This window comes from Mastigoproctus giganteus, chromosome 6 (assembly GCF_048544385.1).
Source record: "Mastigoproctus giganteus isolate SK-2022 chromosome 6, ASM4854438v1, whole genome shotgun sequence".
Taxonomy (NCBI): Eukaryota; Metazoa; Arthropoda; class Arachnida; order Uropygi; family Thelyphonidae; genus Mastigoproctus; species Mastigoproctus giganteus.
Window position 1 is genome coordinate 73,029,588 of NC_143580.1, and position 26,427 is coordinate 73,056,014.

Below are 26,427 nucleotides of genomic sequence, written 5' to 3' on the forward strand. Positions count from 1 at the left end.
CAAGTAACACGATATGTGCAAGTGAGAATGGAGTAACAAGTTATGAAGCTTTAAATATAGGAATGAAGAGAAGATTTTGAAAATTAATTTTCTTATATGAATGAAGAGAAGATTCTGAAAATTAATTTTTTTATATGATTGAAGATTTCGTGAAAGTGTAAACACATTTCGCCATAATAACCCACAGAATTCCAGCTGTTGGTATTATCGCAAATTCAATAAGATCAAGTTTACTATCCATTTAAGATAATTTGCACTAACAGAAAAGCCCAATAAACAGGTGACTGCTAATTGTTTTTATTGCTTTATGGTTGTGACCTCCAGTAATCCGACCAAACCACATGGTATGGTCAGAGACAATCGTAGGGTAATCTCCAGTGCTGCAGTCTCCTGCCCTGATTAAACGGCATCTTGTCCCAATTAAGCAAAGTAAAACCTGGTTATTTTCTCGATTGGGTTCTGTTTTTAAGATTTGCCCCAAATAACCGGAATCCACTGTATATACTTTTTTTGAACAGTTTTTTTTTTTATCTTTGCATGTTTTGTATCCTTTAGCGTAGTGGCTAGCTAATGTAGGTCACCAAAATCCTTAATTCCAAAATTCAGCCCACTGGACTACCTAGCAAGTGACCTGTGAAACTTGTTTGAAAGCTGTACCCTTGAAATGTAATCAAATTTGGTTCATGCCATGATGCCCATCATAAATCTCAAAAGATGACTCATACGTTGTAGAAGTTGATAGCTTAAATAAATTCAAATGCAGAACTAGACAAACATTTGGAGCGAGTGGATGGGTGAAATGAGAAGGGGGTTTTTTTTGTTTTTTTTTTTTTTTGGATGATTCTGTATAAGCTTGCTTTCTTGCATCATATGCCTTTACTAATGCTAATGTAACTACCATCAAGGGTAAAGGGAATGGTTTTTGTTTTCGTAAAGGTGACTATAGTAGTCTCTGTCAGTTTTTAAATTCTATACAGTGGGATCAACTGATGATTTTAAAAACAGTGAATTCTAAATGGGAAGCCTTCAAGGAATTAATCTGGGAAGTTACTAGGCTTTTCATGCCAGCTAAGAAATACTGTTAAATATTTATGCCTAAATGAATGTCAGATAAGCTAATGAAGCTCGTGGCACAGAAGAAAAATACATGGGATGCATAAAAATTACCAGGTGACACAGAAGCCTACAGCAGATATAAGCTACTGTAATTGAGACACAAAGGAAGTTAGGCAGGCAAAGGCAGATTATGAGAAATCTTTGGCAAAGGATGCTAAGAAAAACAGCAAGGATTTCTTTACTTAAGTAAACCCTTGAAAGAAGGGGATGAATCAGATAGGTCCACTTGACGTTGGTGGTTCGACTGTCGATGATCATGCTCAGATAGCCGACAAACTGAATGAATATTTTGCATCTACATTCACACATGAGGAATTCTGTTAGGGAGGGGAGGACAGAAGTTTACTAAACTCTAAATTATTTTGTAATAACGGAGAGCAAAGTGGAGGAAAAATTGTTGAAGTTAAACATTAAAAAAAGCCACCTGGGGCAGATGGAATCTATCCAGTTATATTTATAAAATAATAAGAGAAGTCTACCTCAATATAGTACATAGAACACTTCCTGTGGGAAGTGTTCTACGTTCTATATTGAGATAAACTTTTCTTGTTATTTTACAAATATTGATATCAATGTAGAATGTATTGAGCATTACAGCTCTGGTTCATACTATCCAGTTATATTGAAGGAGGCAGCGAGGGAAGTAAGCAAACCCTTAGCTGTTAATCAAAACCTTTGAAATTACACACATGCACTCTAGCCATATTTTCCGCCACACTAAATTTGACGTTGAACATTTGATTTTACCCCAAGATTCTCTGGTATTGTTAATGGTATGCATGATGTAATTTCACTAGAATTTTTGAATTTCCAACTTGCCAAATCTTCAGTTATACAAATCATCAGAGCTAATGTTTTCTTTAAATAGTTTTCCTTATATGTGTATATTGTACCTTGATTCATAGGTTGGATCACATCTGTTGTATATTTTGGGAGAAATTCAACACTAATGTCATTGGACTTCTTGTTTAAGTTTATTTGATGTCTAGTGCATTTTTGAGCAGTAGCAATGCTTTTTGTGCAATTATTTGTGCAATATTTCTCTACATCAAGGCAGAAGTAAGAAGTAAATCGTTCTTTGAAAATCTGGAAAGTTATCCCTTCTGATTTGATCACCACATGACAGGAAGAAAAGTTTTATATATAAATATCATGTAAGAGATCATGGTTCTTTCTGTGATACACCAGTGCAAGCTTCAACTTAAAATCTTAAGAAGTTTCTCCTAAAAGAATGGTTAACTTATCTTTTGCCATCAGAAACCCAGGTGCAGACTTTTCCTCATGGGAAGTAAAAGTTCTAAGCATTCTTTTCCAAAAAAGGGAAATCTCATCTACATTGAAGACTTGATATGGTAAATATCATTCTTCTTCTTCTTCTACAAATGTAGAAGTGTCTTGCAAAGTTTCACGATATGCTTCTGCTGCCTCAAAATCAACACTAACTCCATCACCAGTCAATTTCAAGTTCTGTAGATTAGCTGTTATTCTAAAACACTCAAACCATCCAGGACTTACTTGCCTTTTTCTTGAATTATTGTTGTTCTTAATGGGACTTGCTGCCTGTTTGGTCTTCAATCCAAATTATTAACAGGACCTCAGTTTTATCCATTATCAAGTTATGCAAATGAGTAGTGTGGAATAAAATCTAAGGTAGTGCTTCTAGTTGACATGAGTGGCCAGTGCAATGGTGAGTCAGTTTGGTGTGACATAAGCACTAGGAAAATAAAAATAGGAGTGTGTTATAGACCTAATGACTCTGATGAGTACAACGATCAACTGTATAGAGAAATAGAGTGGGCCAGTAATTCAGAATATCTTATAATGGGAGATTTTAACTTTCTAGATGCCAATTGGAATTTGTGGACAGGTCACTCACACACTAGCAAGACTTTGCAGATTTATTGGATGACTTTTTTGCTACAGCAGCTTGTTAGAGAGGCGAGAAGAGAGAGAGAGAGAGAGAGAGAGAGAGAGAGAGAGAGAGAGAGAGAGAGAGAGAGAGAGAGAGAAAGCAATATTCTTATTCTGATTATCAACAGTGATCACTGTGTATTGATGTGGGATTTAAAGATATAACTGCAATGAAGGGTAAAGGGAAGAGACTTTGCTTTCATAAAGCTGACTACAGTAATCTCAGACAGTTTTCAAATCCTGTACTGTGAGAACAACTGAAGATGTTACCATCAGAAAATTCTAACTGTGAAGCATTTAAGGAAATAATCTTAGAAGATACTATGATTTTTAAAACAAATAAGAAATACCATTCAAGGCTTAGACCTAAATGGATGTCAGAGGAACTAATGAGACTTGTTCCAGGGAAGACAAATGCACGGGATGAATATAAATTATCAAGTGATACAGAAGCCTGTGGTAGATATAAACTAGTCTGCATTCAAGTCACAAAGGATGCAAAGAAAAAAGCAAAGACTTCTTTTCTTATATAAACACTAAAAAGAAAGGGTGAATCACATAGGTCCACTTGATATCGATGGTTCAACTATTGATGAGCCTGCTCAGATCACTGACAAGTTGAATAAGTATTTTGCATCTACATTCACACATGAGGAATTCTCGAATTATTATTGTGGGAGTGGATGCCAAAAGTTTAACAAACTCTGTCATGGAGCTAATTGATTTTGTAATAGCTGAGAGGTAAGTGCAAAATAGATTGCTGAAGTTAAATGTAAGAAAGGCACCTGGAGTGTTTGGGATCTATATAATGATAATGAAGGAGGCAGCAAAGGAAATAAGCAAACCCTTAGTCATAATTATGAGAGCATCCTTGAATTCAGCTGAAGTCCCTGTGGACTGGAGATGTGAGAATGTATCCCAAATTCACAAAAGGGGGATCAGAGAGTGACATGAGTAATTACTGACCTGTTAGATTAACTAGTTTTCCACTGCAAATAATGGAGTCTCTGGTTAATTAGTGTTGCAGGACCATCTAGACAGGAGTGCAGTCATATTTCAGTCACAGCACAGGTTTGTTAAGGGAAGATCTTGCCTGACCAGTTTGATTGGATATTATGATGCAGTAACAAAGAACTGGATAAAAATGTCAGGGTATGTCTGCCAGTTGCAAAGGTTGATGACGTTGTAGAGCGGATATCATCTTTTAAGGGCACAAAAGGTGATATAGTTGTACACGTTGGCACTAATGATATTAAGAGTAGGAGACCGGTGGAATTACTTAACAAGTACAGGTCACTGTTGAAAAAAAGCCGTGAATTAGGGTTGAATTTGAAAGTGTCTGCAATTCTGCCCAGACACAATAGGAGGGAGTATATGATGAAAGCCCTGTCAATCAATTCGGCCCTGGAAGAATTGTGCAAGGCTCAAGGGGCAGAATTTTTTTCAGCCTGGCCTGTACTTGTTAACAGGAGAGACTGCTTCTACAGGGATGGGATACACTTAAATAGAAAGGGTGCAAGAATGTTTGCTGATGCTATTGAGGCAGTGTTAGGTGGGTCGGAAAACTGCTAGATTGGGGGGATACAAGGATTAATAGATTAACAGTAGCTACTGGCAGAGGTGAAAGTGATTCTTGCACTGCTTCTATTGGAATGAGCTGCAGCCTGGAAAATAAGATGCAGGATATTTCAGAGACTGCTGGGAATCATTGGGGTACAAATAAACACATAGGTTGTGTTAGGGTAGCTAAGAAAAAGAACAGGTGCTTGTATACTTGCGTGTACACCAATGCTAGGAGTTTAGTAAATAAATTTGATGAATTTGAGGTATTGCTCAAAACATCAAAGACAGATATTGTGGGGATTTCAGAGATGTGGTGTCACACAGATATGAGGAATGCAGAACTGGAATTTGGGGAGTACAATGTCTACAGAAAGGATAGACAGGGTAGGAAGGGAGGAGGGGTTATGCTATTAGTTAAGAAATACAAAAAATCCAAGGAAGTGAAGCCAGTCGACATTGCTGGGCAGTGCAGTGTCAAGTCAGTTTGGTGTGACATAAGCATTGGGAGATCAAAATTGAGAGTAGGAGTGTGCTATAGGCCTAATGACTCTGATGAGTATAATAAGAAACTGTACGGGGAAATAGAGTGGGCCAGTAAATCAGAGAGTCTTATTATGGGGGATTTTAATTTCCCAGATATTGACTGGAATTTGGGGGCTGGTCACTCACACACTAGCAAGGCTTTTGTGGATTTATTGGATGATTGTTTTCTACATCAGCATGTTCGGGAGGCAACTAGAGGGAGTAATACTCTTGATTTGATTATCAGTAGTGATTCTTCATGCATTAAGAATCTGCAGGTAAATGAACCACTAGGTGGCAGTGATCACAGTGTGCTGAAGTGGGATTTACTCAAAGAGGTAATTACCATTAGGGTTAAAGGGAAGGGTTATTGCTTTCGTAAAGGCGACTACGATGGACTGAGACAGTATTTAAATTCTATACAGTGGGACCAACTGATGATGTTACCAACAGCAAATTCAAAATGGGAAGCATTCAAAGAACTTATCTTGGAAGCTACTAGGCTTTACATACCAACTAAGAAATATTGTTCAGGGTTTAGGCCTAAGTGGATGGCAGATGAACTAATGAGACATATGGCAGAGAAGAAAAATGCATGGGATACATACAAATTAACACGTGACACAGAAGCCTATGATAGATACAAGTTGATCTGTAACCAAGTTACAAAGGAGGTTAGGCAGGCGAAGGCAGATTACGAGAAATCTTTGGCAAGGGATGCAAAGAAAAACAGCAAAGAGTTCTTTACTTATGTAAACTCTAGAAGGAAGGGGATGAATCAGATTGGTCCACTTGATATCGATGGGTTAGCTGTTGATGATCCTGCTCAGGTAGCTAACAAAGCTTTTAATACTGTTGCACATCATAGACTTCTGTATAAATTGCAGCAGTATGGCATTAAGGGCAATTTACTGTTATCGATAAAGGTATGGTTGGGTGGGGAAAGACAGCGAATAGGTTTTCAATGGGCACTTCTCTTCTTGGACTAGAAAAATTAGGCAGTTGGGCTCAGAAATGGCAATTGAGATTTAACCTTGACAAATGCAAATACAAATGTGAAGTACTGCATATAGGTAGCAGTAATCCCAGATTAACGTACCAACTGTGTGGTACTACACTCAGGGTAGTGGAGAGTGAAATATACCTGGGGGTAATTGTGCAGTCAGATATGAAGTTTACTGAACAGTGCAGACAGGCTGCCAGAGCAGCTCATGGGGTCTTGTCAGTGATGTATGCAGGAATTTTGCTACCAGGGATAAGGAGGTAATTATTCCTTTGTATAAGGCAATGGTCAGGCCACACCTTGAGTACTGCATACATATTTGGAGGCATCATTTTACAGAGGCACAGAGAAGGGAAATGAGATTGGTAAGTGTGACTATGGGGTGCCCTTACCCAGAAAAGCTTCATTTCTGCAAATTGAGGCAACTGGAGACTAAGCACCTTTGAGGTTATATGATTGAGCAGGCTGATGGAATTCTTCCTCATGCTCAGACTACACACAAGGGGGTATACATTCAAAGTGAGGTAGAATGGTTGCACAACAGATCTATGGAATAGATCTGTTGTGTAACCAGCAGAATAAATTCAAGTAAAAACTAGATGAACTTTGAAAAGGGGGGGGGGAATGAATAGTGAAGTGGGAAGGGTTTTTTTTTTTTTTTCTGATTCTGTATAAGCTTTCTTTCTTGCATCACTTCTCAATACTAATACTAAATGCCACAATTTTTCAGCTAATTATGGAATTATATCCTGAATGCACATCTTGATTTTTCCTTATCATTCAATCCATTAGAGTCAGACATCCTCATTGAATTAGCATATCAGTCACAAAATCCTCCTTTTCAAATCACTTAAGCACTACAAGTTTCACTTCTAAATACATTTCCTATTACCAGTATAAGATGTTGAAGAAGATGGTATTTTCAAGACATAATGAGATAAATTCCTTTAAAATGTGAATAATTTTTAAAATAATTCATAGAGAAGAAATATAATAAGCATTTTTCATAATAAAAGATTGACTTGGATGGAAAGTGAGGAAAGTCGGTTTCTTAGAATGGGAACTATACTGGTGGTGACCAGTTGGGCTTGCTTATTTTTGTGCTTAAAAACTAAAATGTAATTAGTTTTACCTTAGTTTATACTCTGAAAATCCTCTCAACTTCCATTCTTTACAGGAAACTTTTGCTTGAGCTATGTGACATTTTATCCAATTATGGTAAGTTAATTTATCATGCAATAACTTTGAATTCAGTGGCTACTTAGTCAACATTAGCAGACGCTATAAGTATTAAACTTGAAAAGTGATTTATTCCCATTTCCCATTATTTGAACAGCTCTATGAAAATCTTCGCTTTCACCCACTAGACGAAATTAAATTTCAACCTCTGTGGTTCTCTTCCATACAATTTAAACTAAAAATTAAGGGGTGAATTTAATATAATTTGGAAAACACAAAACCTCAAGTCCTGTATGTGTTTTATAAATCTATAAAAAGCAATCCCTATTTCTACAATGACAACAAACTTTTCATGTATTTAAAATATATAAAAATTTCAAAAATTAAGCAGAAAATTTCATCCACCCAAGTTGTCTTCTTAATTTAAACATGGCAACCAAATCCATTAATAATCAGAAAACACTCACCTCTGAACTTACTGAACTGAGATAAAAAAATTAGCCCTGATTTGTGGGATTCTCTGCTAAACAGAATAGACAAGATGGAAAAATGGGAGAAAAAATTGGAGAAATTATCAGAAAGAATGAGAATGGATCATTCCATAAAGCTCAACCTGCATTGAGGAAATGCCTCATGTCTCTTGAATATGAATCTAGCACTCTTCCTCACGATCCTTAAGGTAGGAATCTGAAGACTGTGATGAGAGTCAAAATAATCCAGCCTCTTCCACTCCACACTGTTTTCCCTCTCCCACTGTACATGTCAGCCATAAAGACTGTGATGGGCTAATCCAAGTTTGCAGAGCAAGTACTGCCAAAACTAAAATTACCCTTAAAAACTATACCTGCATTTGGCATTCATATAGCAGTAAATGTGCTGCAACAGTAAGCTAGTGGCCTCATTTAGCTTTACCAGATTTTGAGTGAATTGTCAACTGAAATAAAAAGATTTCCGGAATAGTTTTTCCCAAAAAAAATATATAATGTTAAAAGATTTGACCTTAGAAATCAGCAGAAATGTGAAGCTCTACAATTCAATAACATATCAAACAAAACTCAAAATGCTAGTACATTGCATTCAAATGTAGCTCCTGTCTCAAGCTATATATCATCAAAGTGACCTTGTATATACCAACAGCTTACGTTTGATGGAAACAACACAAATGACAAAAAGAGAACCAAACATCAGCCCTAGATCACAGCATGAAAACCATATACTAGGGTATTGGGCTGTTGCACTAGACCACCATTAATCAGATCAAGGGTATTGCTTTCTCTCGTTGCCTATAACTTGCTAGTGTAGAAAACAGTCATCCATTAGATCCACAGACGTCTTACTACTGTGTGAGTGACCAAGCCACAAGGTCCAGTTAATATCTGGAAAGTTAAAATATCCAATTATAAAACATTCTGATTTTCTGGCCCTGCCTGTTTGTCTATATAGCTGTTTGTTAAACTATTTACAGCTAGACTTACAACACACTCCAACTCTTAGTTTTGTTTTCCCAGGACTTATGCCACACCAAAGCATAACTTTCTCCCCTACTTCTATACATTTTAGGCCGCCGTAGCTTAGTAGTCAGGCGCGCAGATGCATAAGTACACGTGCCTTGAGTGAACGGGGTTCAAACCTGTGACTGCTGAATACGGTGCTGTTTCTTGTATTCTGTCTATCTTGTTAACTCCTCTGATTGTTTGGTCATGGAGTATAAACAGAAAATTTATTTATTTATTATTGTACTCACCATAATTCAAATTCTGGATATCCTATGTCTGAGTGGTATCATGATCTGATATCCCTGTGCCTGCATTATATGACTTAACCAGTACTTCAGATTCATCAAACTTATTTGCTATACTCCTAGCATTAGTATACAAACATGTATATGTGTCCCTATTTTAGCTAATAGTAACCGTAACACATTCCATATATTTACTTGTTCCATGAGGACCCAAAGCAGACCTTGAAATCTCTGACACCTGGCTTTCCAGGCTGTTATATATTCTAGTAGAAGCAGTGCAAGAATCACCTCTGACCATGACTGTTGTTAATCTATTAGTATGTTATGATTTGTGGTTAATAATGTAGCCAATTTCCTGGCATGGCAATAACTGGTAGAATACAGTCAGAATCCTTTACTAATTATAGTTTAGGTATGCTGAATGGTGTATCCCCCAAAAGTGTGCCACTCCATGTGTGCTGTTTATAATGCTGTTATGTTATATATTATGTTATGTTTATTATATAAATAAATAAATTTATATAATAAATTTATTTATTTATAAAATGTAAACATATTTTATTTGTGGTGAGTGGGGGACACACAAAGGAACAAAGGAACACACACACTACACTGTGTGTGTGTTCACACGATGCCCAGTACATATGTTCATGTCTCCTCAAATTACAACTGTTATGTTTGTTTGTTTTTGTTTCTCTTCAAACTTGAAACTTGAAATTATTCAAATGTTTGAAAACGGTGCATCCGTTAAATCTTTAATGAACCATTATAACGTTCTTAACTAAATCATATGCGACATCGTAAAAAATAAAGGGAAGCTATTAGATTTTGCAGGCATCCAATAGGGTTAAAGGCATGACTGTCCGAAAAACAATGAAACAGTCTGCGTACGATGACCTTGACAAGACAGTGGTGGTGTTGTTGTTGTTGTTGTTTGGTTTTTAGGAGCATTAGCAACTAAGGCCATATTGCTCCGGGGATAGGCGGTGGTCATTCCCTGACCTTTCTGCATCCTCCGTATTTTGGTGGTCACGGGCTCGAACCTCGGTCTAATCAAGAAGCATGTGCTACACACTGCTGCTTCTGCCCACCTGGCTACAGAGGCGTCGAGTGGTGTTGTGGTTTCACCAACAATTATATAAACCCATAATTTGTAAAATAATAAGAGAAGTTTACCTCAATATAGTACGTAGAACACTTCTGTATGGTACTCTCCAGAAATTAAAGCGAAAAAATCGAAAATCTTACGTTAGAATAACAAATAATTAAAAATCAATTTAACGCAATTAAAAATAAGAAAATTAAAAGAATTTATCGAAAAAATTACACACTATACTGAACAATCGCCCCTCGGTCCTTTCCTCGTTCGCAACAGAAATTAATGACCTGGTATACAACATTTCTTGCGGTGTTTGCAACTCATCTTACCAAGGTCCGACGCATTTTCCTCTGAATATATGTGTTAATCAACATGCGGCCTCAGTTTGTGCTTCTTAGCAGCGTCAGGATTAGCCTTTCATGCCGTTAATGAAAAACATACTTTTTTATTTAACGAGGCCAAAATACTTAGTGTCCAATGTAATTATACGCAACTATTAATTGCAGAAACCGTAGAAATTAAATTACACTAGAATTCTGTTAATGTTCGCCGGCCATATCTGATATCCGATTCGTGTGCTTTTACGTGCATGCACGAAGACAAATAATCCATATTTAAGTTTCATGCTCACCCCTATTCAGTAATTTTCATTCCTGCGATCACAACATACGGTCGAAAAGCGTTGTCAGCTTCAGGAAGGAAAATTGTTTTGTATTTTTTCGTTAAATTCTTTTAATTAATTTTCTTATTTTCAATTGTTTTAAATTGATTTTTAATTATTTGTTACTCTAATGTAAGATTTTAGATTTTTTTGTTTTAATTTCTGGAGAGTATCATATGGAAGTGTTCTACATACTACATTGAGATAAACATCTCTTATTATTTTACAAATATTGATACCAACATAGAACGTATTGAGCATTACAGCTCTTATTCATACTATATAAACCTATAATATATAAAATATGTAAATTTATGTACATATATATGTACAAAGAAGAACGCAAGTGAAGTCTGTCCGACTCAAGAGTCAACAACAATGCTGAACAACATGCAAAGCAATGTGATGGATGTTCTGTCTCTCTCTCTGCGCAGTTAGAGTGACTCATCTGCCTTCCTAGATGCCATGTGTTTTTCAAAGTACAATACCCAAATATGAAAGAATTTTTTGTATTTCGCTCCGGATTAACTGTAACCAGATTAGCGAGGATTTACTGTATTATTAAAAATAAAATATTCATTCACATTTGCAGATTGTTCCCTTCCAAATAAATTTTTTTTTAACTTCTAAATTTCATTTTTGATTTTAAAATAAATAAAAAAAAATTCCTTTAGTAACTTTTGCAACACACTTGTGTGTCACCATGCATATTTAAGAAAATCACTGAAATAGAAAACAAAGAACCAGGTATGACTGCAGTTGAAACCCAGTCTTAATAAAATAATAATCCAAACCTGTTTCACGTGATTTTGCTTGGATTGCAGTGTACGAAACTGTGAATGCTAATGTACCTTTACATTGTAGGCAAATCTGCTTTATGATTATTGTGAGAATTCTGTGGAGGATGCAATACTTTGAAGACCAGTAATGTGGAAACCTGCCCTAAGGGGAATAGGTTGTACAGAATTTTGATGCCTACATACAGAAATTTCAATATATACTTTTTCAATTATGAGTTTCGGAGAATATAATTTTTAAGTAAATTACTTACATCAATATAATTCTTTAACTAGATAATTTTTTTCCTTTGTAGGTTATTACCAAGTTTATTCGTAAAGCAAAAGTATACGAAGAGTGCTGGGTCTTTGATAGCCTTATGGGTCACAGAGTGCCTCTAGAGGTTAGCCTCCTCACTACATTAAAGCATCCTAATATAGTGCAGGTAAATTATGAACCTTTGTTTACAATTGATGTTGAATTTTCATTCCATTTATCTCAATCTGTAAAAATATAAAGGAAAACAACCTGTGTTTTTGATCATCTGAAAACACAGGGTGCTTATAAACTCTGATTAAAAGCACGTATCCTGATATCAAAATTTCTGTTGAGTTATGGAAGATGTGCTTGAAAAGGCTATTATTACATACCCTGCCAAGATTTATTACAAATTACTGGTATGTCACTAATTCAAATTCATACTACTATTGTGTGATTCTAAACTTTTGGTGGGCTCATCAATAAGAAAAAATTTAGGCAGCTGAGGCATTGGTACATACGCACTTCACAAATCATTTATTTTATTTTATTTTATTATTTTTTTTTTTTGGAAAAAACTGCAGGAAATAATTGAAAATGAGAAATTTTAAAAATTTATTCTAAATTCTGGCATTATATCCACTGTGTTGGATATTAAGATCAAAAAATATTTTTTAGAAACAAAGCAAAAGTCATTATAATCAAAAAAAAATTTACTTGACTGCGTTAAGGTCAACTTTTGTCATTGATTACCTCATTAATGTCTTCATAGATTGCCTTTGGCATTATTCCCTTTTTTCCCCAAATATTAGATGACTGCACGGTGATCAATTTCGCCATCTCTCCTCATTCGTAGAGTTTTGTTGACTTTGGGACCTGTAATTTTAAAAAAAAGAGACAGTATTACTATTAGTAACGGCCGCATGGTGCAAGAAAGCCTATGGCTTATGCTGCACCAGCCAAAAAAAAAAAAAAAAAAAAAAAAAATCCGAACAAAACAATGATAAAAACAAAAAAAAATAAAATAAATGACTAAATAATAATAATTAATAAAAAAAAAAAAAAAAGGAAATTAAACCTATCATCCTATGCGCTTCCCTTACCCGAAAGTACTATCCAGATGACCTTTGAATTTCCCCCCAAACTGTCGGCCTCTGCCACTCATGAAGGCAACTTATTCCAGTAATTTATAACTCACTGGCTAAAATAAAACTTCCTGCAGTCCAATCTAAACATTTCCCCCCTTAACTTGAATTTATGTCCCCTAGTTCTAGCATCATTTATAATCTTGAAAATTTTGTCCTCATTCATTTTACTGATGCCTCTCAGAGCCTTAAACACCTCATTCAAATCTCCTCTAAGGTGTCTAGTTTCCAAACTCTGCAACCCACATATTCGAAGTCTTTCTTCATAAGGACGCCCTTTTGCCGATCTCACCAGGCGAGTTACCCTTCTTTGCACCCTTTCAAGAAGCTCGATGTCTTTCTTTAGGTGCAGTCTCCATACTTGAACACAGTATTCCAAGTGTGGTCTAACATAAGCCTTATATAATGGGATTATCACGTCCCTATCTCTACTTGCAAAAGTTCGATAGATCATCGATAGGACACCATGGGCCTTCCTTGCAACCTGTTTACAATGCTCAGAGAATTTCATGTCTGACCGTATCGTAACACCCAAGTCCCTTTCCTCCAGTACTGGGTTTAGTTGAACTCCACCAAGTGAATAAGTTTTTTTGGGATTACTGTTTCCCAGGTGTAATACCTTACACTTTGTTGGATTAAAGCACAGCTGCCATTTTTCTGACCATTCCTGAAGTCTATCTAGGTCTCTCTGAAGAAGTTCAGCTTGACAGTGATCATTAACTACTCTACCAATTTTAACATCATCTGCAAATTTAGACATCACGCCCTCTATCCCTTCATCAATGTCGTTTATGAAAATTAAAAACAACAGTGGTCCTAATACTGATCCTTGGGGAACCCCACTTCTTACATCAACCCAATCTGAGGAATAGCCATTTATCACAACCCTCTGCCTCCTGCCCTGAAGCCATCCTTCTATCCATCTAAGGATTTTCCCAGTGATTCCAACCTGTTCCAGCTTATAAAGCAACCGCTCATGTGGGACTGAGTCAAAAGCTTTGCTGAAATCTAAATAAACAATGTCGAAATTATTCCCTAAATCCAGCTCCTGAGTGACCCTTTCGAAATAGCGAACCAGATTTGTTAAACATGATTTTCCCTTTACAAAAACCATGCTGAGTATCCTTGAGAATTTCAATTCGATCCAAATGATCCTGAATTCCACCCTTGATCATTGCTTCCATGATTTTCTCTACTACTGAAGTTCGACTGACAGGTCGATAATTTCCAACTTCACTATTAGAGCCACCCTTATGTATGAGAGATACATTTGCACTTTTCCATTCCAAGGGAATCTCCCCAGAGTCTAGTGATGCTCACATAAGTAGCCTCAATGGTTCAATGCACTCGGTTGCCGCCTCTCTTAAGATTATAGGGTATATTCCATTAACTCCAGGAGCCTTACTGGTCTGTAGGCTCGAAAGTGTTTTCATTAAATAATCTTGCGAAATTTCAATATCATTAATTACATATTTTTTAACTTCGCTCCCACAATTTCCCATTGCCACAAAAACTACATGAAACTTAGTGGGTTACTGTTTGAAGTGGTATGCATTAAGTACAGAAATTTTTAACACTATGCCACTACCCTTTCATACTCAGGCCACGAACTTTTGAATGTAACTAATATTGAGTTTTATCAGGTTTCTCAGCCCATGCAATATGCAGTGCCACACTATGGCCATAGTTGCCGACACACCTAATAAATCCCTAAACTAAACTAAGCAACGTGTGCAGACTTGTCAAGTCATAACAACAGTGATACAGTATCATACTATGGCATGTTGTAGATGCCTCTAGTAACAAAAACAGCAGCTTCATAACAAGTTGCCCTTGTATTGCTGCTATTTTCAAACAAATGGCTAATCTATTTAAAAGATTGTACACTGCTATGATAGCCTCTTTCAAGACATTCTGATCCCTCATAAGGCAGTAAGTGGTTCCTTTTAAATAAATGATGAAAAAAGCAGACAAAATACTTTGGGTAATGCCATTGTTTAAAAGTGGTGCAATAAAAGGACAACTTGTTGCAAAGACAAAAGTTTCATTCTGCTGTGAATAATGTATTAATTTAGGTGGTTTAATCCTGCTAGCATAACAAAAATAAATTATGCTTACAGGAGACAGTAAACAATACAATATCTGTTTTCAGTTTTCTCAGAAATACCAGTAGCTCATAAAAACTACATATTGACATGGTATTATGAAAATAATTTTTCAAGGTACTTTTTGTTCATTGAAAGTTATATGGAAAAAAAAAGTACTGAGAATGCTTCTAAGCATTAAATAGACCTAACAGTGATGATTTTATTTGATGCAGAGTGCTGAACACAACTGATCTTAATGAAATTCATTTTGAGACAAACAAAAATGCCATGTAGTTTACTATTTCGTGTTACACACCACATTTTACATTCTCATGTAGCATTGCCCTAAATCTGCTAAAGGCCTATGGTCCTGTGCTATGCAGATTAGTAATAACCAGGTAGTAAAATAGTAACAAACCCACTGAAGTTTTGGAGACAAAAAGAAAGCCTGGGCAGATTTCTCCATTGACCATCCTCACACAATACCTTCTAACGAAGGATTGATCATAAATGTGACTGGATGAATAGACAATATATGGGGAGAACAAAATTAAATTAAATGGTTATAACAACATTAAATTAAAAATGAAATGTACAAAAAAAGTTGTTAAATAATAACATACTACAGAAGTGTACCTGGAAATAGCCAGCAATAGGAAAGAGTCTAATCAAGTTCCTAGGGGGAGATCGAGATTTTCCTGTAGGGGGACAAACTTTGGAAACCAAAGAAAATGATTGGAACTGGCAGTAACCTATTAAAAATATTCAGCTGAAGATAAAAATAAATCTTTCTCCCTAAGGAAGCTTACGAAAAAATTTCAGACACAAATAAAACTCGATTTTTTGGGAGGTTCGGGTCTTTTCATAAATAAATTTTTTCTGTTTGTTTGAATATTCATGATGCATTGAATAGATAAGGTGAAAGTAGGTGGGAGGAGAACATGTATGAGTTAATGAAAGTTTTGGATATTGAATTCTGCAAGAATGTATTCAGCTCCCTGACGTATAAGCTAAGAAATGGAAATTGAAGTTTGGCTGTGGCAAATGCAACTGTGTTGGTACTACACGTAGAGTTGTGGAAAATGAAAAGGACCTGGGGTAATTGTGCAGTCTGATATGAAGTTCTCTGAGCAGTGTAGACAGGCAACCAGGACAGTCTTAGGGTTTTGTCAGCGATATACAGGAACTTTGCTAGCAGGGATAAGCAGGTGATTATACCTTTTTATAATGAATGATCAGGTCACATCTTGAGTACTGCATACAGGTCTGGAGGCCTTGTTTTAGGAAGGATGTAGAGCTGCTGGAATGGGTACAGAGAAGGGCAACAAGATTGTTTAGGGGAACAAATGGGTGCTCTTACTGAGGAAGGCTTCAGTTCTGCAAATTGCAGCATCTGGAGACTAATCTCCTATGAGGTGATATGATTGAGGTGTTTAAGGCTTTCAATGCTCATGTAATTAATCTTCTTGTTCAGACTGCACACAAGGGTGCATAAATTCAAATTGAGGATGGATGGTTGCAGAAGTTTGCCTTTAGCCAATGAGCAGTTGATTGTTGGAACAAGATTCCATCTGTTGTTGTGGAAGCAGATAGTTTTAATAAATTTGAGGAAGAACTAGACAATATATTGGATGGGATAGATGGGTGCAAATGGGAAGGGTTTTTTTTTTTTTTTTTGTTGAATCTCTATAAACTTGCTTTCTTGCATCATTTGCCACTATTAATTTAATTCTAGTACTTTGTCTCAACCAGCTAATGTGATTCTAAACATCATTTCCTTCTTTTCCATGCAGCATAGTGTTCTGTGAGCAAGTTGTAATTCCTGCATATTTGTTCCATTCACTTGCACATTTCTAAAATTATACAGGTTAGAAGATGTTAAAAGGTTAGTCACCACTTACAGCATTTTTTGTTCACACCAGAACAGTGGGAAAATTCCATATAAACAGATGTTCACCAAGGTTCCATTTCTGGGTTATTGCACATTCAAGTTTTTTTTTTTTTTTTTTTTTTTCTGTCACAGAACATAAGTTAATGAAAGAAATTATTATTTCTATCAAAATCAGATGTTAATGGGTGCATGTTACCTTTAAAATAAATTTCATTATGGTTTTTATGAGTTCAATGCATGTCTTATAGCTGCAAATGGAACTTTCTCCAGTGAAGGAGGTAGATCGTTTTCTAAAAAGTGATGGAAATTTTGCGCCAAACATTTATTAGTTTCCAGAAACTGCAATTTACGGAACTCCAATCTACTCTGCTAAGGATATCCTTTTCTTCCCCCAGTTAATCTCATTACTCTTCTCTGCACCATTTCCAACAGATCTGTGTCCTTCCTTAAATTGAATTTCCAAACCTGTATGCAGTATTGTAGATGTTGCCTAACCATCGTGTTATGAAACTGGATTATCACTTTGTCCTTGCTATCAAAGTTCCTGTGTATATCTTTGACAGAATCCTATGACCTAGTCTAGCTGCATGTTTGCATTGCTCAAAGAATTTCATAGCAGACTGTGTAATCATCCTTATCAACAGCATTGAGTTTGTTGCCACTCAAATGGCATTCCATTCTGAGATTACTGATACCCAAATGCCTTGCATTTATCACTGTTAAATTAAACACCATTTGCCATTTACCGATCTGTCTGCTTAGTCTGTCTAGATCCTTATGATGTAGCCTCCCCTGATTATTGCCATTGACCACTGTTTTCTCCTTTGTATCATCCACAATCTGAGGCATTAAATTTGTAACAACTAAAGCATCATTAATAAATATTAAACAGCAAGGGGGGTGGGCCCAACATCAACTCCTGTGGAACTGCTCTCGTCGCATTAGCCTATAAAGAGCAGTGGCCATTTATAATCACTCTGTCTCCTACCACTTAACAGTCCCTTTATCCATAGTAGTAACATGTGCCGACTGGGCTAGCCAGGTGGGTAAAGTGCCTGCCTGGCAACCCAAAGGTTGCAGGTTCTAATCCCGCTTTGGGCTTGGATCAGAGTAGAAAATGCAAAAAAACCTTGGGTGGTGCAATATGGCCATAGAAGCCGATGCACCAACAACTAACAAAAAAAAGTACTAACTTGCTCCTAATGTCACATTGCTCATTTTATGAATTTCCTGGAAATTCATAAAAATGGAACAACCAATTTCTGAGAGAAAAGTGAAATTACCATCAACAAAAAAAGATGCTGCTTGTTCTTGAAAAAGCACAAGCTCTTAATCTAGCTCTGAAAACCAAAAGACGTGAACTGAATCGGCAGGACATCGTTTCATCAGGATTATGCAAGGCTACACACAGCACAAACGAAGCTGTCAAAGATCACCCTGCTGGAGTGGAGCATAATCCTTTACCTGCCCTATAGCCTTGATCTTGTTCCATCAGATTTGATTTTTTTTTTTTTTTTTTTTTTGTTTGCTTAGTAGACTAAAGACATTTCTGTGTGGTCAGGGGTTTGAGAGTAATATGGAACTCATTTCTCACATTAAACTTCGGTGTAAACGTCAGCCTCTTGATTTTTACTAAAGTGCATTCACTGCCTGGAAAGAATACTGGAGAAAATGCAGAAAGTGTGGTGGTTCTTATATTGAGTGATATTTTCACAAAGTTGAATCGTTGCATTTTGTGTATGTGAAGTATGGTTATAATATCTCAGATAATAAAGATGTTACTGCTTAAAGTGCATTACTTATCAAACTGCCCTTGAAAACTAAATATATCAACATTACCACTCTATTAAGATTATTCTTCTGAAGGTGACTTCAGGGCAAGGTTGATAAGATTAAATTTTTGTTTTTTTTTAAATCATTTCTTATATGTAATTACCAGCTTATGCAATAAAGTGTTGTGTTTTTTTTTTTTTTTTTTGTTTTTTTGTTATTGCCATTTTTTTAAAGCTTTTACTGAAAGGTGCTTATATTAATTGCAGGTTTTAGATGTCTTTGAAAATGAAAACTATTTTCAAATGGTTATGGAAAAACATGGTGCTGGCATGGATTTATTCGAATTCATTGACCGCTGTCCTAATCTTGATGAACCCTTGGCAAGTTTTATTTTTAGACAGGTAAGATGAACATGTGGATTTTATTATATGAAATCATAGATTTTAACAAACCTGTTTTAATAATTTCATCTCAGAATGATATAGCATGGTTTTGTAAAACTTTCCCATATATTTTTTGATTAAAGGCTCATAGTTTTTTTTTCTGACAATTAAATGACTCTCCATATGACAATAAAGTGGCTTTGCCAGTTGTCACTTGTATAGATGGTCTGGATTTAAATGCTGTTGGTGAATGGAGGAATTAACTTGTATTGCATTTATGCTATTAATCATAAGCCATTCTTTGAAAGTACAACTGAAATTTTTTAAGTACAGTCAGTCCTCATATAACACGTGTTTACACTACACGAATTCGATCATACACGATTTATAAATAGGAGAACGATATCTTATATAACACAAACCGAATTTGCTTATGCACAATTTGCCTTTGTGTTTACAAGAAATGGCAATCGAATGCAGAATCACCCCAACTGAATGCAACACAATAGCAGTGAAGAGAAGATTCTGAAAATGTATTTATGTTTTTTTATATCAGTGAAGGGGAAACACATTTCACCATAATAACATAAAAACCCACACAATTCCAACTATGGGTATTATCGCAAATGCAATTAGATCGAGTTTACTACCAGTTTATAACAGATTCCACTAGCAGGAACACAACTGGAAATTGTTTTTATTGTTTTATGGTAGTAACCCCTAGAAATGTGAGGAGGTGTTAATGGTGTATCTCTGCCTTTACGGTGTTGTTTATTCAGTTGCTACATGCACGCAGCTTTGTTTATGTGAATCAAGCGTGCCTCCTCATTTTGTAATTGTGCTTTATTCCCTAAAAATGAGTAAAATACTTAAAAGATGCGAAAAGGAAGCGTCCTGGTGAAGACACTGCAGATTCAGAGAGAAAAAGAAAAGCAATATCGATAAACAGAGGCGGACTGGGTCAAAAATTATAGTGGCCTCATTCTATGGTTTATGGCCAAAATCACACCGTCCTCCGGCCCACTGGGGTTTCCCCAGTAAGGCATATGGCCAGACCGCCTCTGTCGATAAAGAAAAAATATGAAATTGTGAAACGCTTTGAGCGAAATGAAAGACCATGTGATATTGCACGTGCTACAGACCTAAATAAGGCAACACAGAGAATTACAAAGAATGCAGAGAAAATAAAAACAACTTTTATAGCAGGAACAACTCAAAGTGTAATTAAAATCCATTAGAACAAGACACAAAGAAGTGGAAGAGATGGAACGGCTGTCATCTGTTTGGATAGAAAATCAAACAAAAAACAAGTTTGCTTACGATAGAAACAAAAGCATTAGTAATATTTTATTACGTAATAGTCGTAATAAGATACGTAAGTATTTTATTACGATAATTTATTGTTTTTGGTAATGTTTTGGTTACGAATGTGTGTTCAATCTTGGGTGGTCGGCACCTAACCCTATTTTTCCCATAGGGCCCGTTGTTTATATTGCACAAGGGTTTCTAGGAACACAACTATCATGCTATGTGAGGATTGACTGTACTAATGTAATGATGTATACATAACACATTAATATGAGAGATGTTTTAAAAGTAATGGGGCTGCTCAAGTTATTTGTTATCCTGAAGTGTGGGGATGGTTTCCTTCTCCTTGTAATATCTTTCATGTTGTATATATTATTTTATTCGCTTGACCTACTTCTCATAAATGAAATATATCTTACTATCATCAACTGCCGGAAATCACATTGGGACAAGGTCTGGTTTGTACGATAGGTGTTCTTCTGATGGTCCCTGGATGGCTGTCAGCATCTCCTTCACCAAATGTGCTTTACATGGCCATACTTTGTCTTGAAGCACATACTTCTGTTTTGTCAAGAACTCTGATCTTTTTCCTAAACAGCAGACCATAAATGGTTTTAAGTGTGTTTAATATAGTAAATTGTTGCTTTAATGACCTTCAGAAACAGTGATCCACACCCACCTAACTAGGCATTTCATCCAGTAGGATCCTGTGATGTAACTGTATTAATCTAATGATCTGTTCAAATATTTTAACAGTAAAGCAGATTTATTTCACATTAATGACATGGCTGGCCTTGCTTTCATTTATCAGTATAGTACAATATAGAAACATTTTTGTTCTCTTTTATGATATTAAAGCTGAAATATTTTTGCTCCCTTGATGAAATACTGTACCCATCTTCTGGTTTTTGTTCCTGCTGTTATGAAGAAACTGTAAACAAGCTGAAATTCATATGATGCGGAAATATGTACAATGTATGAGTGAAACTTGTGCACAAGGCAAAATATTTTTTTGTCTTGAGTGTGATGTAAAGTTTTCCCATTTGAAAGTTGTTATGGATGAGAGCCATTGGACTCTCATCCATAAATTTCATTAGTCATAAATTTCATTAGTTTATCTTCAGACTCTGAAATACACCCATATCAGGATTCTCAGAGAAAGAGATAGAGGTAATTATTTTAAACCAAAAGAAAATATCAGCAATGTCTCATATGATTCTCCAAACGAAGTGCTAAAAAACTCTTAAAACTCTGAATAAACTTTATTTCAGAGTCATTCTGGGTTATGGAGAAGCGCTAGAAATTCTGACACACAGCAAAATTTCTAAGCTTCTCCATATCCCAAAATATAGTATCAACTTTTTTTGGTTTCTTTGTTTTTTTATTTCAAAATACTGTAGTTTTTTTTTAACAGTATTGTAATTTCAGCAACCAAGTGCATTTTTCTTTTGAGGTTAACAGATGCTTGGCATTAGTGGTAAGGCCCCATATAGTCCTTTAAATGGATGTTTTATTCTATTTACCATTCATTCACAGTTTGCTTCCAGAGCTGAAGAATCATGCAGTTAGAGTCAAAAAAATATACATCACTTTTCCAGGTGAGGTTACCATTCAATATTTCTTTGGTGAAGACAAGTTTTTGTTTCCAAATGCTTTGTTTCTGAGTCATATTAATGGTATATCAGTATTAATGTCTAATTTTACAGATGATACAACGGTGGGCAGGGTGGTTAATGACAGTATGCTATGCAATATGCTCTAAAAAAATTAGGCGGGTGGGCTGAGAAATGGCAGTTGATGTTTAACATTGACAAATGAAAAACATATGGGCAGCAATAATCCCAGAGTAACATACCAGCCATGTGGTACTATACTCAGGGTAGTGAAAGATATGAAAGACTAGGGGTTATTGACTGTCAGACATGAAGTTTTCTGAGCAGTGCAGACAAGCTGCTAGGAGAGCTTATGGCATTTTCTGAATGATACACAGGAATTTTGCTAGCAGGAATAAGGAGGTAATCATCCCATTGTATAAGGCAATGGTAAGGCCATGGCTTGAGTACTTCATACAGGTCTGGAGGACTCATTTTAGGAAGGATGTAGAACTGCCAGAATGGGTACAGAGAAGGACAGTGAGATTGGTGAGGGGAACAAAGGGGTGTTTCTTACCAAGAAAGGCCTCAGTTCTGCAAACTGCAGCATCTGGAGACCAGGCACCTGCAAGGTGATCTGATAGAGGTGTTTAAGGTGTTGAATGGATTGAGCAAACTCAGTGCTGATAGGATTCTTCCTGTTGCCCAGACTATGCACATGAGCAGGCATAAACTCAAATTGAGGAAGAATGGTTGCAGAATAGATTGTGTGGAAATTTGCCTTTAATCGGCGGGTAGTTGATTGCTGGAACAAACTTCCATATGTTATTGTGAAAGTAGATAGCTTGAATAATTTCAAGGAAGAACTAGACAAACTATTGGAGAGGATGGATAGGTGAAATGGGAAGTGGCATGTTTTTTTTTTTTGTTTTTTTTTTTTTTTTTTTGGCTGATGCTGTATAAACTTGCTTTCTTGCATCATTTGCCATTACTAATACTGATACATGTGATTAAGGATGATAAAAAAAAATCATGGTTTTATTAACAAGCCTATATATTTGCACAATTTTTTTGGTCATTTTTGTACCATTATTTTCCAGCATAAATAATTCTTTGTATATGCTGACTATATGGTATTCTGTAGTACCAAATATAAGTATAAAATATTTGCTATCTTTATCAGCTTAAATTCTCTTGCTGTTTAGAAATTGCAGGATTTCGTTAGATATATAAGAAATTTTAGTTTGAAATGTAACATGAATAAAACCAAGTATTTTTTTAAGCTAGCTCTTCTCCCTTATTTGATCTTTGTGTTAATGATGTTCATATAATTCCTCGACCTAGTACAAAATTTTGTAGTATACATTGGATGATTAATTATTGTTCTACGCTGTAAATACAGTAAACCTCCGCTGTTTGTGGTATCTCTATTCGTGGTCGCTGATTTAATATAAAATTAAACCTAAAAAATGTGAATTTTAAAGTGTTGTGAACATTTTCCGCCATAAAAAATATGAGCATGGCTAAAATCATCTTGTGCAGTCAAAGCAGCACTCAGTAGGTGGGGGAGTGACACAATCGCGAGCACGGATGTTTCCCCCTAATCCTTGTTCCGTATGTGTTATCCGCTTACATGGAAGGTTTCATCATTTACTTTTAATTGATATGCTTACAAAAGTGAAAAATCTACCATTTTGCAATGTGTTAGTGTAAACAGACTTTTTCAAGTGTGTTAATGGTTAAAGGAAAGTGACTTTATTGTGGACAAGTTCTTTTCTAACCCCTATGAAAATATGGCTATGAATAACAAGAGAATTGTGAAAATATCAAAGAAGGTGATGACATTAGTGAGTAAAATTGAGTTATTAGATAAAATTTCCAATGGTGAAAAGTGTCGTGTCAGTGGCAAAACACTATAAAATCAATGAGTCAGCAGTACAATCAATCAAGGAATTGGAAGAAAAAATTCATATAGTGTCCATAAAAACACGCTAATTGCTTCAAAAATTTGCTCTGTAACTCATGATATTAAATAAGAAAACAGGGAAAAGGCTTTAAATCTGTGGATGGAAGACCGAGCTCAAAATAAAATTCTGTTAAGTTCACTCATCATTCATGAAAAGGCAAAACACCTTTATCAACACTTCAGCAAAACTGGTGATAGCACTGGCAGGATGAGTTTTTTTGCTAGCAAAGGCTGGTTTGAAAAGTTTAAAAATCGATATGTCCTTCATAATGTAAAACTTGTAGGCGAGTCTGCATCAGTGGATTTCGTGGCTGCAGAAAGTTTCTAGATTGAATTTAAAAAATTAATTACAGACAAAGGATATGTTCCCGAACAGGTGTTCAATGCAAATGAAACTGGGTTGTTTTGGAAGAGAATGCCAGCCAGAACATACTTAACACAAAATGAAAAATCTGCTCCTGGATTCAATGCTTCCAAAGATAGGCTTACTCTTTTGTTTTGTGAAAATGCTAGTGGACATATGACCAAACCAATGCTCTTGTATAAATAGGAGAATTGCACTTTTTAGAGAGTGGTATGCATCAGTTAATGAGATAAGAGCATCTACAATTAACACGTGTTAGCGAAAATTATGGCCAGAAGTGGTTGTTGCTAAAACAATCCCCAATGTCAATGAACTGGTTGCCGATATTGTAGCAATCGCACAGGGAATAGAAGGTGCGGAGCTTTAAGATGCAACAGACATTTGGGAACTTATTGAGACTCGTGCCGATGAACTTACAAAAGAAGAGTTGGATGAATTAGTGACAAGGTCAAATGAGAACCAAAATGATCCTGAGGAGGAAGATTTGAAAGATTTCTTTGAATTTCTAATAAATGTTACATTTAATATTAAATTGTTTCTTATTTTAATTTCAATACCTTATGCTTGTATTTCACTATGTGCTGTCTATGTACATAGTCATATTATTTGTAAAAGGATAAGAGAAGTTTACCTCAATATGATACCTGATACTCTCCAGAAATTAAAATGAAAACAATTAAAAAATCGAAAATCTTACATTACAGTAAAAAATAATTAAAAATCAAATGAACACAATTAAAAATCAGTTTAACGCAATTAAAAATTAAGTAAAAAATTAATTTAATGAAAAAATTGCAAATTGATTTTCCTTCCTGAAGCTGACAATGCTTTTCGACCATATGTCGTAATCACAGGAATAAAAATTACCAAATAGGGGTGAGCATGGAACTTAAATAGAGATTATTTGTCTTCGAGCATGCACATAAAAAACCACAAATAGGAGATTAGATATGGCCGCCGAATGTTAACAGAATTCTCATGTAATTTAATTGAGACAGTTTCTGCAAATATACTATTGTTGGTTGGTGTATTTTTTTTTTATTCTATCCTTAACTTGCACCCTAATTCTGTCTATTGTAGCAAGTGAGTAACCCCTGTTTAAGAATCTGTTTAATTTCTGGAGAGTATCATACAGAAGTGTTCTACGTATCATATTGAGGTAAAGTTCTCTTATCCTTTTACAGATTTTGATTTCAACGTTGAATGTATTGAGCATTATAGCTCTGGTTCATACTACCATAGTCATATTATGTAGGTACATATAATACATACAGAGACAAAATTTTAGACTAGTTTTTCTTATATATTTCATACTTTGGAACAGAACCCTTTTATTACTATGGGTTCCATAACTCAATATTCTCAATATTTGGGTTTTTGGTATTCGTGCCATTTCTCAGGAACATAACCTGCAATCAGTGGTGCTGGATCAGTGAGGTTCCTTCCAAAACTAATAACAATATGTTAACTGATTTTCGAAGAAAGAAATAAGTGATTTTCTGTACCTTCCTAAATATAAACAAATTTTTACTTGGATTTTTTTTATTTTTTTTTATTATTATTTTCCCACGATTATTGCATGAGATCTTACACCAGGTCTTACACCCACTACTATTTTTATGGGTAAGTGTAAAGTATGTTGATGTCAAGCTGCACCAGGAGTTTCCCCCATCTCCACATTGCTTTCATTGTGGGCATGCCAGTTTGCTGGGAAAGCCAGAGATTTAAAAGTGTATAGATCTTGAATTTGTGTAGTGTCGTGTACCGTTGTTCATCTGGTCATTTAGCCGCTGGACCCCCTACTGAGGCCCAATGTTGCCCCACTTTTGCCTCGTGGGGGCAGACCAGGAACCCAGTGGACTTAGATTTACTCTGGCAGGTCCTGCCACTTACTTTCCTGAGATTTCAGCAGCTAGGACCTAAAAAATAAATAAAAAAGAATTTGAATTTTCTTGCATGCACACGTCATCGATTGTTGGGGTATCGCTTAGAATGAACAGGGTGAAACTATACTTTGAGCAAAATTTGATTTGGTGCATGGGGTGTCGCATGAGTACAGATAGAGTAGTGGGGAGGTGGAAGACTGGG

The 26,427-nt window shown here is 35.7% G+C and overlaps 1 protein-coding gene across 4 annotated transcripts in view; it reads left to right on the plus strand.

Moving 5' to 3' along the window:
• Pask (PAS domain containing serine/threonine kinase) overlaps window positions 1-26,427 on the plus strand; it is a 413,885-nt gene that overhangs the window by 313,272 nt on the left and 74,186 nt on the right. For all 4 annotated transcript variants that reach the window (XM_090376045.1, XM_090376047.1, XM_090376046.1 and 1 more), the window contains 2 exons: window positions 11,889-12,017; window positions 18,993-19,127. In XM_090376045.1, the coding sequence (XP_090232171.1) occupies window positions 11,889-12,017; window positions 18,993-19,127 (264 nt within the window). The remainder of the gene's footprint in view (window positions 1-11,888; window positions 12,018-18,992; window positions 19,128-26,427) is intronic.